The following is a 16,154-nucleotide window of genomic DNA, read 5'->3' on the forward strand; positions in this document are numbered from 1 at the left end:
TCATTTTGATGAATTGAGAAATTTTATAAAGAGAGAGGACCCCAAAGGGTTAAAAAAGCACAAAAATGAAAGAAAACAAAAATGAAAACAAAAATACAACAGCCAAACAACCAAAATACAAGAGCAGAAAAATACAAAATCCCAAAGAAAATCAATCAACAACGGGAAGAGAGTCTCCAACAACAAGGTGCTGATGGCAAGAAGGAAGTGGTTCTCCCCCTCTTGTGTGTTTCTCAACCACTTCTTCATCTTTTACTCTTTGAACAACTATTTGGTTCCATGAAGTGAGTTTACAAATATGAACCTAAAAAACATCTAATCTGTCAAATTAGCCAATAAAAAGCTCAGAAAGTATTATGAACCATGTAACTAAAAAACAGGGACTTACAGAATTTCATCACCAACTGCAATTATTGCTGCCTTTAGTGTGCCACTATGACATGATTCCATGCTCTTCAGGCCATTGCCAACAAAATTATCACCTATAGATGTTGGAGGAGCAGTTCTTTTAGCCCTTCCTGCTCTCTCTAGTCTTCCATCTACAAGTAGATATGCAGGTCTAAATTTTTCGTTGATATTGGATGAATCACCGATACATAATAAGGCATTTGGGACTGTATCATATGTGCTTCCGATAGAAGTGTATCTGTAACATTATGACACAAAAAATAAAAATAAAACAATAAAATAAAAATAAAAATAAAAATTTCCAGAATGCATGAAAAATTCTAATATACATAAAAATCAAATGTTTTCTGCTATATATCCCATGGTCATAGGTCCAAGATACCTAAAAATCTTTAGCACCATGTAGGACACATAAGATTAGATGAAAGAACAATTCCCCCATTCTGAGGAGCTACCCACTACTAAAGTGATTGTTATCCATGAAGCATACTTGCACCACAAATGCAATAGTTGTTATGAAAACCCTGATCAAACTTTTTTTTTTTTTTTTTTTTTGTAAATGTTGCTGAAATTTTTATTAGAAAGAAACAATTACCTCAAGGGGGGGACCATCCCAAACAATGAGGGATTGGAGGGATGTAAGTATCTTCTCTCTGATGGTTGTCCATATGAAGAAGTTAATTTTGTTTGGGGCAGATAGTTTCCAAGCTACAGCCGTGTCATGCTCGGAGGGGTTAGCCGTACGACCTCTGATATGATTATACGCAAAGGCCACCAAAAAGAGGCCATTCTTGTTCAGTTTCCAGATCATTCTGTCTGGTATGTGGCCCCGGATCACCATAGGCTCAATAGTAGATAGGGGAGCGCAAAGATCATTGGTCTCATCTTCACGAAGACTCTGTCTAAAGTGAAAATCCCAGGATTGGTTGCACCATACATCCACAATAAGGGCGTCTTGACGTGAAGAGATGACAAGTAGAGAACCGAATACGTCAATAAGGGGGCGATTATAACACCAAGCATCCCACTAGAAAAGGAGTCTCTGACCATTACCAGCAAAGAAAGATGTGGCTCTTTTGAATAGCAGAAGTAGGGGGAGGATGGTTTTCCATGTGGGGGATAGGCGTCGGTGTCTCCCCCCTTCAATCCACCAAAGACTTGGACACTACAACTTAAAAACCACGCTGGGCATTGAAGTTCCATATCCACTTGAGGAGTAAAGCTTGATTCATTTCTTTAGTGGGGAGGCCGCTAAGTCCACCTAATAGTCAGGGGAGGCAAACATGCTTCCAATTGACAAGATGATATCGAAAGAAGTCCTCTAATCCTTGCCAAAGAAAGCGCTTTCTGATGGTATCAATTCTTTTGCTTATGGAGGTTGGGCATCGCATAAAGGAGAGATAGTAGTTTGGGTGGCGAGCAAAACAAGATTTCAAGAGAGTCTGCCTGCGGTGGAGAGAAGCTTGACACGCCAAGTAGCCAGTCGATGATTGAACTTCTCAATCAGAGGTGACCAGAGATTAGCACTTGGTTTGCTATCAAAGAGAGGGAGACCGAGGTAGGTTGATGGAGTGCTACCCAAAGAACATCCCAAAAAATCAGCCATAAGCATCAAAGTCTCTGAGTCAATGTGATGTCCAAAGAGGGTTGTTTTCCGCCAGTTAATCAGCTGACCCGAAGAGATCTCTAATAATCCGAGAAGGGCTCGGAGTTTTTTGACCTGGTCCATAGTACCAACACCAACACAAATTGTGTCATCAGTGAACTGAAGAATTGGGACGTCAAAATCAGCATGATCAGCAGTTGGTAGCAGCCATCCCTTCTCTTTGGCCGAGTAAACCAAAGAAGAGAGATACTCAGCAATGACATTGAAAAGCAAAGGAGATAGGGGGTCGCCTTGCCAAATGCCACGAGACCCCTTGAAGAAACCATATACAGTGTTGTTTATGAGAAGGGAATATGAGGCGGAGGATGTACAGCTGTTGATCCAAAAGCACTATTTTTTGCCAAAACCCATTTTGGTGAAAAGGTTGTCAAGAAGCCTCCAGTTAACCCTATCGAAAGTCTTTTCAAAGTCCAATTTAAGCACAAAACGAGGGAGTTTCATTGTCTTTAAGTTGTGTAGAAGCTCATGGCTCGACATTGCAGAATCAAGGATATTTCGGCCTTTAATGAGGGTGCATTGCCATGATGGATGACCAAGGGCAGGACAGCTTTGAACCAGACGGCAAGGAGTCTAGTGAAGATCTTGTAAGTGCTCGTGGTGAGACCGATTGGGTAGAAATCCGAGGATTGCTCAACATTGGTTTTCTTGGGGACGAGGACAATGAAAGAAGCCCAGATGCTTCAATATGTTATGCCTCGGTGATAGAAGTCTTGAACCATGGCCATAACGTCCTCTTGAATGATAGGCCAACAGCATCGATAAAACTTCATTATAACCATCTGGTCTAGGAGCTCGGCCATAAGGGAGGCCAAGGGTGGCCTTTTCAATCTCGTGTGCAGAGAAGGGTAGCTCAATCAAGCTGGCAGCAGCAGCCGGAATTTGTGATTCCAGCAAGGTGAAAATTCTAAAGGAAAGGTCTTGAGGGCCAAGTTTCCGTATAAAGATCTGCAAAAAAACACTCACCAACGAGTTAGTAATGGAGGGTCGATCGGAGGTTACCTCGCCATTAACACACAGCGAGGTAATTCGATTGGCACGACCCCTAGTAGAGGCCACAACATGGAAAAAAATTGTGTTCGCATTGCCCTCTAAGAGCCACTTAAAGCGAGCTTGCTGTTTCCAAAGGATGAGTTCATTATGAGCGAAAATTTGGAGTTGATTTTGAATGGAAAAACGTTGAACTAATTCATTGGAAGAGAGACACCTGGTTTCTTCAGTAGCATCCAGGATAGCAAGCTGATTGAGAAGAAGTTCTTTTCATCCAACTGTTGAGACCAGCACCCCAAGGACCAGGATTTGAGGTGTTGTTTGAGCAACTTAAGTTTTTGAGGGAGAGGCCAACCTCTTGGTTCATGAACATCAAGACCATTCTAGCCATTCAAAACAACCGAAATGAAGCTGCTATCGTTGAGCCAAGAATTGTCAAACCGAAATTGTGAGAGACCCCAGCATCCGAAATGAGTGTCAAGCAAGATGGGCCACTGATCAGAGACAGTGCACCTGAGAACTCTACCGGTCACATTATCAAAAGCCACAACCAGTCCTCATTGACTAAAAGCGGTCCAATTTAGATAGAATTGGTGGTTGACGACCGTTAGACCATGTGAAAGACTTCCCAGAGAGGGTTATCTCATCCAAATCGCAGGCTCCAACGAAGTCTGCAAACTGCTGCATTGAGGTTGTAATTCAGCTAGTTGGGGGTGTTTTTCATGGCAATACCGAGTGGCATTAAAGTCTCCCGCAAGGAGGAGGACCTGCCAGTGTTCGCACATAGTAAGGAGGTCATCCCAGAATAGTTGTCGATCATGATATCTTGTCAAACCATATACACCAACAAGGCACCAAATGCTCCAAGTATTTCTATCATGAATCTTGATACCGATAGAGTAGGTTCCAAAGATGTTGTCAAAAACCTTAATGATCCGCGTGTCCGAAATAAGGAGGATGCCACCTGAAATGCCAACAGCATCAAGCTTCAGTCAATCAAAGTCCCGAGAAGGACAGATGTCTCGAACGATAGCTGAGGACGATGATGAGACCTTTGACTCCTAAAGGATGTCAAGATTTTCTTTAGAAGAAGACAGAAAATTTCTTATGTGTGCCCAACATCTGGCAGAGCCAATTCCACACACGTTCCAAGAGATGATTATCATTTTCCGTGCTTCTTTTGAACTTCCAAAGGTGGTTGATAACCAAGTAGAGGACCAGAATAGACGACTCGCATAATTTTGGCCAACTCCATCATTTTGGCCCATGTTTCCTAGTCAAACTTGTGTTTCTCTGATTGGAGAGCCTCGATAAAGGTCTGGGCATGCTCGTTGGGCTCAGGGAAGATATAGCATCTAGTGACTGGGTCTCTGGGGTAAAGAGTCTGAGTACTAGGTTCACCCTGTAAGAGTTGTTGGGTTGACCACGGTTTCGCCACTAGTAGGTGGCAATGATGGAAGGCGATAAATTTTGCTGGTGTTGTGGAGGTTGTGGATGTCGGTAGTGATTTCAAAGTTCAATTCAGAATCAGAGGGGTATTGCTGTTCAACACACTGTCGGGGTGGGGATGGAAGGGGGGTATTCATAATACGAGAAAAGGTTGTCGGCGTGTGTTCGGGGGAGTTCGTAATTATAGTTGGAAATAAATCCAAGTTCAGATGGGTGGGAAGATGGGATAGGTTGGCAGGTTGGTATTGATTAGGCAATTGATTGGGAGATGGTTGACCGTGCATTTGGTTGTCTTTCTCTATGGACGGGAGGGCATTTAAGTCATCATAGGAGGGGGGAGGCTGACAAAGCATGGTTTGCTTTGTCATGGTGTCAGGGGAGATGGCAGTTCTGGTTGTATTGCAGGGGAAGTAGGTGGCTATTGCAAAGGGGATTTGAAATTGGGAGGTGGGATTTGCGAGACATGGGTTGGGACAAAATTCACTCGCCAGGGGTCCACCATGTCTGGGTTGGAGTTGTGACTCAGCAGGATTGAGTCAAAGTTTGGGCTCAGCTGACATTGAGTTGAATCGCCGGATCTGCATAGATCAACATACTGCCGGAAGTCCACCATGTCCGCAAAGGTAACATTGATCCAAAACCGGGCATTGTCAATGGCAATGCAGAGGAAATGCTGGCCGTAGCAGATGCTATGGGGGTTAATGAGAATTCAAGCTTTGTCCAATCGGTGCTAAAGCTCCGTCTCCCGGTCAAGTGTCGAAGACTGCAGCGATGCTGGTGAAGCATTGCCAGAGCTCAGTAGGGAGGCCACAGATGGAAAGCCACTGGCCAAAGATGCTGGAGGGGGCTGAAGGAAGCCATTCTCTGATTTCTCTAATGCCGGAGTTGGGGTCTGCCATACCTCCAGGTCGATAGTGGAGAGACTCCGAAGACTGATGCAAACATACCTAGAGCCACCATTAGAATAATTTCATAATGGTTTAAAATCTTTTCAAGTGGGAAAATATTTTAAGCAGGAATTACAAATTCATATGAGGCATATTGACATCCAATCCATTGCAGTGAGTGTCGTTGGAGTTGAGCACATGGGTAGGTAGGGTTTGACCCACATAGATGTCAATGAGTCACCAAAACCCAAACACAGAAGCAACCAAGTAAAAATCCAGATAAGCTGAGCCAACTGAATCCAAAAGTTAAAAGAATTGATTATAGAAAACGTTAATATGAAAAGAAGGCATCAAATTGTGAAAAGGCATTTGTTCATAAAATTTTAAAATAAAAAAAAGGACTTCTATGGCAGACCAGTTGGCTCGGGCTGGAGACTCTCAGTTACATTTGGTTATGTGAGACCAGTTCCATTTAGTTGCACCTACACGATTTTTTCTTTGTTAGACTTCAGCTTTTGTAGCATTTCTAGCCTCTTTTTTTTTTGCATTCCTTTCTCTTTAATAAAATTCTCACTCTTTTAAAAATTATAGGAAGAAAAAAGAAGCCTACATCAATTGTAGACTGGAAATGGGCCAGGCAGATCAGGCAGAATCATTTTTATCAGAAAAATAAGAATTTTTTCTGATTTAATAAAAATAATTGCCTACAATTGACCAAATTTGGAAATGAATAGTCTTCAACAGAAAAAATCCACGCTCATCTCAGTTGAGAACTACCGCCTTCTAGTTTAAACCATGCAGAAGAAAAGCCTCACATGACATTTGGATCTTATGAAAGACAAAATTACCCTTGATCATAAAGGCTGCAGTAACGAACTTTGCAGGTTAAAAGAAATGCCCATACGTCCCTGTGAAGAGAATAAGGATGTTAATATCTTTGATTCAATCCAGAACAGAATCTAAGCAAAAAAAAAAAATCCCAGTTTGATAACCTAAAGCATTACAAAGGTTTTGTTTTTTTTATTGCTCCTACAGGCTAGGCTTCATCTAAAACGCTTCCTGAAGGACAACTGCTGTGCAGCATCACAAAAAGGATATGCCTGCAGCCAGAAATGTTGGAATATAATTTCTGAAGGGCCCCACCAAACACGACCCATTTCATATTGAATGGTACACTTAACCTGTATGACCAGTCCAATATTGGATTCACTCTCATGAAAGGAGGCCATCCAGGGGAACTCGGGGAGAACTGTTCTTGTCCGACCTGCAAAGGCCACACTGATGTATTATGCCTTCTACAGACAAATTGTGAAGAAACTTGAATAAAAGATAAAAAGGGAAAGAAGCAAGGAGATTCTTATATACCGCATTTGGATCACCAATTCTGGTGCCAAGGAAAATGGCTTTGATAGGTTTTTCATTCAATAAAGCCTCCAGGCCAGACTTGAAGTCCAGGCGGATAATTTCCAATGGCAAGTTGTATCTGGAAAAATAAAGAAATAAAAGAAACAATATGATTCATAAGTGAATTATTTTAAGAAAAGAAAAGAATTTTTATGTAATAAATATGGTAAAAGTCAACAGTATCTCACGTGCTGGCCGTTTCATAAGTGAATGAGTTGATCTCAGGAAAGGCAGAAGGAGTCTCAAAATAAATAGTCCTTATTGGGCATCCTGGTTTGTAGTTCATCTGGATCCCATTAGAAGTTTGTGTCTCCTCTTTATGCAGAAAATAGCCAGCTCTAAGGAGATGCAGCAAAACCTGCAACTCAAATGTATATTATGAACAGTTATAGGACAAAGTTATTTCTTCTTTGTATTTCCAACTACTATTTTTTTTATCTTTGACTTCATCGAGAACCCTAGAGTTATTGATCCATGCACAGGATAATTATTTGTGCAAACTATTCTAATCCATGTTTATGATTACGTTTGCTGTTTTCCCTGAACTGTGGTTTCACTATACCTCATTATCTAAATTAACTGTGTTCTCACTATACCTCATTATCTTAATTTGATAAAGGAAAAATGTTATGTTGATTGCACATGGAAGTTATGTTTTTTTATGACATCATTTAAGTTCAAATCTTAGGCATATCTCCAAAAACAAATGACAGGCTGCCCATGGTCTGATAAACAAAATTCAGAGCTCTACTTTTTTTTTATGAAGGATGTAAAAAACTATTATAAAAGAGGGGGAGAATATACAAACCTAACTAAACAGACTTCCTCCACAACAAGGTGTTGGAGTGAAATACCCAACTTAGCCTGAGTGTCTGCCAATCACGTGGCAGACCTAGGGATGTGGTTCCAAGTACATTTCAAAAGAGAAGGTACATTACATATTTCAAAATAAATGTCCCAATGCCGCCAGGGAGGATAGTTTGACTTTGTGCACCACTCAATGACAATCTTGGAGTCGCCTTCGATAAGGAGAGGGCCCACAAGATGGCCCTGGAAGACCTGAAGCCCGTTGAGTAATCCAGAGAGTTCTACAGTGGTATAATCGGAGACTCTTAGCGGCCCAACGAAGGAGAAAAGGAGACGACAATTTCCGTCATGGATTACTCCACCAAAACCAGCAGGACCAAGGCAGCCAAAGACGCTGCCATTAAAATTCAACTTATAGTGGCCCGCCGGTGGAGGAGCCCAGGTCGCCATTACCGGAGGACGAGAAGGATGAATCATCTCAGCTACCACCCGCCAATTCCCTCTAAGATTAGAGCCACTGAGGTAACTGAATTCCTTTCGAGTCATCAGCCAGGTTGATAATTGCCCGACAATATTATCTGACAGCATTTCAATGGGGGAAGATTTAAATTAGAATTTTCAGCTATTTCTTTCCTTCCATAAGGTCTATGACCCACGCAACCAGATATGAGCAGTTTCCCGAGCTTTAGATACAAAAAAACAAAAAACAAAAAACAGCCACCCACCTTATCATATCGTCTAGTGGTGCTTGATGTGTAAGAACCGCCTAGTGTTTCCCGACTACTGGAAGAGTTCCACTTTACCCCTTCTGGGGGGCTACTACCGGACCTACAAATAGTTAGCCAACGTAGTCTACTAGACAGGCCACAGACATGATGTTCAGAAATTTGTTGGTAGTTGTGAGGTATGCCAACAGAACAAGTACAACGCACTCACCCAAGCCGAACTACTCCAGCCTCTCCCCTTCCCAAATCAAGTATGAGAAGACATCTCCATGGACTTCCATGGCGGACTACCAAGGGCTCACTAGGTCAACACTATCCTTGTAGTTGTGGACCGGTTGACCAAGTACAGCCACTTCCTCCTCCTCAGTCACCCCTACACGTCATCCGGGTTGCTTTAGTGTTTGTCCGAGAGGTCATACGTCTACATAGGTTCCCGCACTCCATTATCTCAAATCGGGACAGAATATTCATTAGCACCTTTTGGAAGGAACTCTTTAAGCAGTAAAGTACTCAGTTACGCATGAACTCCGCCTACCACCCTCAAACAAATGGCCAGACCGAAGTGATCAATTGACGTCTATCCACATATCTCCATTGTTTTGTGAGCAGCCACCCTTGACAGAGACCTAAGTGGATACCTTGGGCAGAATTCTGGTACAAAACCACCTTCCACCGAGCCACAAGCATGACACCTTCCGAGCCTTATATGGTCCACCGACACTGCTTCGGTACTCCCTTGGCACATCACCGATAGATGAAGTTGACTAAACAACTTCAGGACCATGATGCCATCCTAGAGGAACTCAAGCTCAATTTACACAAAGCTCAGGTTAGAATGAAGAGCAAGCCGACACAAAACAAAGGGACATACACTTCCAAGTAGGAGATCTGGTCTACCAGAAACTACAGCCCTACCGCCTCCGTTCCTTGACCTAAAATCCCAACAAGAAACTCAGTCCTCGTTACTATGGACCCTTCTGAATTCTGGCCAAAATTGGTGACATAGTTATCGACTTGACCTCCCAACATATGCTCGCATCCACCCCGTCTTCCATCTGGCTCATCCTCCCAGTTATAGCCAACCCTTACCTCAGTGCCTCACCGATGACATGGTACTCTCTGTTAGGAATTAGACACCCTAATTCCAAACTAGCGAGAGCAATAATAATAATCGCAGAAGAAAGAAAAAGCAAGCACAAAAAAAACATAACGAAATTTATACAGGTTCGCCTCAAGGTGACACTACGTCCTGTCTTCCGCCACTGCAATAATCCACTATAAAGATGATATAGTTTACAAGAGAGATCACACACACTTACAGGTGTTGTTTTTCTCTAACCTCTCTCGGGCGTAACTGATGCTCCTCGGATGATAAAACCACTACCCTTAATGAAATAGCAATTAATATAACGTGGACCAGGTAAGGGCTCCACCCCCGGGAAGGAGGCTCCCAGCCCCCTTCTGCGACCTTGTAGAATTTAGGATCTCATGAAAGGAACTTTAGATCAACAAGAAAGAAGAAGAAGAAGAAGAGAGAAGGAGAAGAGAAGAAGAAGAACGTGGAAGAAGAGAGTTTGGATTAAGGGAGAAGAGGGTTGCGTCAAAAAGAAAAATGAGGGCTGGACGAATTTGTGGAAAGAGAGGAGAGTGCTTCAATGCCCTACCTCTTAGCCAATGCCTTTATTTATAGTTTTACAATACCCTTAGGGCTACAACTTGATAAAACAAAAGACATAAAAGGAACACATATTTACACTTCTATGTCATCTTTATGGAAAGTACCATATTTTACACATATGCCACTCCTTTGACGTGTGGGCTTTTTGTCTTGAGCTTGTGGGCTTGAGCCCATCTTCCAACAGACCTTACCGCGAAGGTTGATCCATGTACCGACGCAGCGTAGGGCATTGATTAGGCTCCATAACTTAACAATCTCCCACTTGGAGACTAATCCATCATCAATACCTCCTCTGCAGCGGCAACATCTTCTCAATACTCAGAGAGAAGTCCAACTGAAGTTGCACACAACTTCAGTTTCTCAATCAGTAACAGCCTTTGTCAACATATCAACCGGATTCTAACTTCCTTGAATTTTCTCAAGTGCTAAGACTCCATCCTCCATAGCCGATTTGATGAAGTGATAACGCACCTGTATGTGCCTTGTTCTGGCATGATAAACAGCACTTTGACTGTACATTCTTCCGAGAAAATACTGCAACCATACCATCTCTTTGTTGGCTTTGGTCACTGCGACATATTCTGCCTCAATAGTGGAAAGAGCAACTATCTTCTACAACTTAGAGACTCAACTACCTATTGTACCACCTAATGTGTATACATATTCAATGGTACTCTTCCTGCCATTAATGTCTCCAGTCATGTCAACATCAACATAACCCTGTAATCCCAAGTCTGACTTTCTGAAATATAAAGTTGAGTTTACAATGCCTCTCAAATACCTGAGAATCCACTTCGCTGTTTCCCAATGTTGTTTACCCAAATTACTCCTATATCTGCTCACAACTCCCACTGCATGTACTATGTCTAGTCTAGTGCACACCATTTTCTCCTTTCCTTGCGCTTTGAAACCTTGTGGTTGCATCATGTAAATTTCTTACTCCAAATCACCATGAAGGAAGGTTGTCTTTACATCCAACTCCTCTAAGTGCAAATCTTCATTTGCCACTAGCCCAAGCATTGTTCTAATAGTAGTCAATTTCACTAATGGAGAGAAAATCTCAGTGTAGACAATGCCTTCTTTTTGTTAAAAGCCCTTTTACCACCAGTCTTGCCTTGTACCGCCTGCTGCCATCATGTCCATCTTTTATTCGGTACACTCATTTATTCTGCAAGGCCTTCTTCCCTTTTAGTAGCTCAGTCAACTGCCATGTCTGATTGGATAACAGTGAATCCATCTCATCTTTCGTGGCCAATTCCCCCTTGGTTGATTCGTCAACTTGCACAGCTTCCTCATAACTCTCTGGCTCACCTTTATCAATCAACAGAATATAATTCAGTGGTAATTTGCTAGTTCTGGAAAATCTCCTGAGTTCAGTCACAGGAATGTTCTGATTTACTTCTAGGGGTATGTTTTCCTGGTTTTCCTGAGCATTATTATCTATCTCAATAACTGGAAGATCTCTCAACTGAATCGCTTCTAACTTCTTGGATTCATCACTGGTGTTGTTAGACTCTGTTCTCAACCTGTCTTTATACAAGGCACTTCATTAAAGATCACGTCCTTGCTCATGATAGCCTTACGACTTTGGTCATCCCAGAAGCGATAACCAAACTCGGTACCACCATAGCCAATAAAGAAACATATTTTAAATTTAGCATCAAGTTTACTTCTAACAGCAGAATCAATATGAATATAAGAAACACAACCAAAAAATTTCAAGAAAGAAAGGTTTACCTCTTTGCCGCTTCAGACCTCTTTTGGTATTTTGCAATCCAATGGTGTTGAGGGACCTCTGTTGATCAAATAGGCAACGGTGCTAATAGCCTTAGACCAAAACATCTTTGGTAATCCCGCATGTAATCTCATGCTCCTAGCACGCTCGTTCAAGGTCGTGTTCATCCTCTCAGCTACACCATTAAGTTGAGGTTTTTTAGGAATGGTCTTCTTCATCTTGATTCCATTATCAGCACAATACCGCTTGAAATCACCATCTATGTATTCTCCCCCATTATCTGACTGCTAGCACTTCACCTTCAAATTTGTCTCATTCTCAACCATTGTTCTCCATCTCTTGCATGTATCAAAGACATCAATTTTCTTTTTCAAGAAATAAACCCATACCTTTCTGTTTGCATCATCAATAAATGTCACATAGTAGTTAGAACCACCAAGGGAAGTAATAGATGAAGGCCCCCACACATCTATGTGAACCAACTCCAATTTTGCTATCTTTTGCTCCTTTCCAGCCTTAGAAATGCTAATCCTTTTCTGCTTACCGAAAATACAGCCTTCACACAAACTATTCCCTTTGGATTGAAACATTATCATTCCCTTTCTCACTCATGTGACCGAGCCTATAATGCCACAAATTAGAATCAGTAATAGCTTCAGCAATTGTAACCATGTCTCTACATCTGGAAGTGATGTAAAGAGTTCCAGTCTTAACTTCCCGTGCAACAACCATTACTCCCTTAGTGACTTTCCAGGCGGCACCCTTTTATTTTTAGTAAAAGGTGTAAATGTCATTAAAAGAGTGAAAGAGTACAATACCTAGCTAAAAAGGACCTTCCTCCACAACAAAGTGTTGGAGTGAAACGCCTAATTGAGCCTGAGTATCTGCTAGATGATTAGCTGATCTAGGAATTCATTTCCAATTACATTGCAATTGAGAAATTAAATTACAAATATAAAAAAACAGATCCCAGTGCCGCCAAGGAGGTTTAGAGGACTTCTCACACCAGTTGATAACGATTTTTGAGTCGCCTTCGATGCAGAGAGGGCCCACCAAACATTGCTTGAAAAGTTTTAGTCCATTAAAGAGAAAAGAAGATTTCCATTTTCGTCATGGATATCTCCCCCATACCCAGTAGGGCCTGGGCAACCAATTGTGCTTCCGTCAAAATTTAATTTGAAGTGTCCTATCGGAGGAGGGGAACAAGTTTCCATAGCCAAGGGGTGGGATGGGTATGACATTTCAACTACCAGCCACCAGTTTCCTCGTAGGTTGGAGCTTTTTAAATTTCGAAATTCTTTACGCATGAGTATCCACATGGAAACATGGCCCACAATTTTTTTCAATTAAAATGTTACTAGGAAGGGATTTTAGATTGAATTTTCGGTTATTTCTTTCTTTCCATATGGCCCAAACGATATGACCAACACAGCTAGTGATTAGTAATTTTCCGAGCTTTGGGAGATGAGCACTAGTAATAGTGAGGATTGTGGATGAGAGATTCTGAGAAGGGCAATATTGCATACTGATTTTGTTGAGGAGGCCGGTCCAGACAGTTAGGGCATAGTTTTTTTTTTTAAATGATTGCTGAATTTTATTATGAGCGCTCAAACGAGCAGATTACAAGAGGGGAAGCCTTCCCAAACAATGAGAGATTGTAGGGAGGTTCTGAATTTAGCCAATTTATCAGCCAAAGAATTGGCAGATCTAGGAACGAGGTTTCAATTACAATGAATGGATGACACAATGTCAGCAATACAATCAGTGATTGGCCAATGGCGCCAAGGAGGGTAGCTATCTTTTGAACACCAACTGATGACAGTCTTTGAGTCGCCTTCGATAATCAGTTTGCCATGAAGCCGCTCTTTAAAGATTTGGAGGCCGAATAGAAGAGCACTCACTTCAACAGTATTTGAATCAGCAATACCCACCGGCCCTGCATAGGATAGAATAGGGTCTCCACTGCTGTCTCTGAAAACACCACTAGCTCCAGCCGGCCCAGGATAGCCTAAAGCACTGCCGTCAAAATTGAGTTTAGTGCAGTCGTAAGGGGGAGGATCCCAGGTGGCCATAACCGGTTTCCTACAGGGGCCCGCCATGTGCGCAATCAAGCCCCAATTTTCTCAAAGGGAGACGCCAGACGGAGAAGCAAACTCCTTCCTAGAATGTAGCCAACTTGAGATAAGGCCCACTGCCTCAGTATGGGCATAGTTGCAGTGTAACAAGATGTGGGTGGCAGTTTCGGGAGAGGTTTGGCAGAAGGGGCATAGGCGTTCCTCAACGGATTAAGGAATCGAATGCAAGGATTTTGTTTCGACATGCGCTCCAGATAAAGAACTTTGCTTGAGGAGGAGCAAGTAAGGACCACGCAATGGTTGCGGGGTGGTAGGTTTGAGGGGGTAGGGGAAAAACAAGAAGTTGTAAGCTGAGGCAGTAGAAAAGGTACCTTGTCTGCATGGAATCCAGATGAGTGAACCGGATACATTTTCTAAGCCGTACTGAGGATAGACAGGTGATGAGGTTAGAAGCTTCAAGTGCTTCAACATCTGACAGCACTCTCCGGAGATTTTAAGTTCCATTCACCAAAATTTTTCCTTTGGTTAGATATGGTCACATCCTTATTTCTTGGCAAGGAAAAGATTTGGCTATGGCTGATATTGATGCAGCTCGGCCCCACCCTCCAATCTGACCAAAATTTTGTCAGATCTCCCGTTTCGGTGTAACATTTGACTGCTTTTTTTAATTCAGGTAACATTTTTACAATCATTTTTCCACATGGGAGATAGCTTATTATATCTTCCACCTTCGGTCCACCAACCAGTAATTTTATTTGCTTTAGCAACAATAATAGTCCACCATATCAAATCAGGATGCATGTTAAATTTCCAAATCCATTTAAGTAACAAGGCAGAGTTAGTTGTAGTTGTATCCCGGATCCCAAGGCCTTCCATGGCTATTGGTTTACATACCTCAACCCATTTCACGAGACTGGACTTCTTTTCACCGTTTGGCCCACCCAGAGAAATCTCCTTTTTAAGAATTCTATTCTTTTTCGAACAGGGGTAGGACAACGGTACAAGGAGAGGAAAAAAAAGGAATACCGTGTAGGCATGATTTGATAAGGACAAGCATATTGCTTTGGACAAAAATCTTCCTCTCCAAGAAGCCAAACGGCCTTCCAAACGTTTAATGACAGGGTGCCAAGCACTTTTGGAAGGTAGAGTAGATGACAATGGAAGTCCCAGATATACAAGGGGGAGATGCAATTTTACATCCCAGATAACTAGCCATAGAATTTAGAACAGAAGGGTCAATACTGAACCCAATTATGGATGATTTTGACCAACTTACCTTTGGCCTAGAAGAGAGTTCAAATAAGTTGAGCAAAGCTTTTATATGAGAGATTTGGTTCATTGTACCTTTGCCAAAGAGTATAGTGTCATCAGCATACTATAAAAGTGCAATATATTGATTGGGGTCATCTGAGATGGGGTTTAGCCAGCCCCAACTTTTAGCGAAACACACCATCGATGCAAGGTGTTCAGCAATGAGATTAAAGAGAAAGGGAGAGAATGGGTCCCCTTGCCTTATCCCTCTTGTTGTGTTGAAAAAACCACACAGTTTTCCGTTTACAAGGACAGAATATGATACAGTAGATATGTAGCTTCTCATCTAAAATTTCCACCGGGTCCCAAAACCCACTTTGTCAAAGAAGTAATCAATTAGTTTCCAGTTTACACGGTCGAAGGCTTTTTCAAAGTCAAGTTTCAGGAGGACAAATCTGGGAAGATTGGATTTTTTGAAAGAGTCTAGGAGTTCGTGAGCAGCCATTGCGGAGTCCAAGATATTCCTACCACAGATAAAAGCACTTTGACAGGGTTAATGATTTTTGGAAGGAGGGATCTAAGACGGTTTGCAAGAAGTCGACCAATGATTTTGTAATAGCTGGTGGTGAGGCTTATTGGTCTGAAATCTTGAGGAAGGGCAGAATTGGATTTTTTTGGAATTAAGGCAATGAAGGAGGCCCCCACAGCCTTGTGAGTGATGCCGACTTGATGGAAATTTTGGACAAAAGCATACACATCCAATTTGATTAAGTCACAGAATTTGTGGTAGAACTCACCATTGAAACCATCAGGGCCAGGAGCTTTGTCCTTTGGAAGGCCAAGGGAAGCAAAATCAATTTCTACAGCGCTGAAGGGCCATTCTAATTCTTCCGCATCAGATAATCGAGCTGAAATAGCGTGGGCTGGTTGAAACGCTCCTCTGAATAAAGATTTGAAAAGAACTTCACAAGAAGATTAGATATAGAGGGACTATCCGTGATCACTTGATCTCCTTGACAGAGAGAAGTGCTACGGTTAGCCCTCCGCCTAGCTAAGGCAATGGCATGGAAAAAATTTGTATT

At 42.1% G+C, this 16,154-nt stretch overlaps 1 protein-coding gene across 2 annotated transcripts in view; it reads right to left on the reverse strand.

The window, feature by feature from the left end:
• The window catches only part of LOC137939212 (uncharacterized), a 54,786-nt gene that overhangs the window by 17,213 nt on the left and 21,419 nt on the right, over positions 1–16,154 (reverse strand). The window contains exons 1-6 of one of the 2 annotated variants that reach the window (XM_068784437.1): positions 11,749–11,772; positions 6,990–7,159; positions 6,763–6,880; positions 6,579–6,661; positions 6,246–6,305; positions 389–646 (exon numbers count right to left, since the gene is read on the reverse strand). In XM_068784437.1, the coding sequence (XP_068640538.1) occupies positions 389–646; positions 6,246–6,305; positions 6,579–6,661; positions 6,763–6,880; positions 6,990–7,087 (617 nt within the window). In that variant the 5' untranslated portion in view covers positions 7,088–7,159; positions 11,749–11,772. Of the gene's footprint in view, positions 1–388; positions 647–6,245; positions 6,306–6,578; positions 6,662–6,762; positions 6,881–6,989; positions 7,160–11,748; positions 11,773–16,154 lie in introns of those variants that run through there. The other variant, XM_068784436.1, reaches the window with a different exon arrangement.

Source organism: Aristolochia californica, unplaced genomic scaffold (assembly GCF_029961685.1).
Source record: "Aristolochia californica isolate CCGP_79_NKW_82.1479 unplaced genomic scaffold, dmAriCali1.0.hap1 SCAF_8, whole genome shotgun sequence".
Taxonomy (NCBI): Eukaryota; Viridiplantae; Streptophyta; class Magnoliopsida; order Piperales; family Aristolochiaceae; genus Aristolochia; species Aristolochia californica.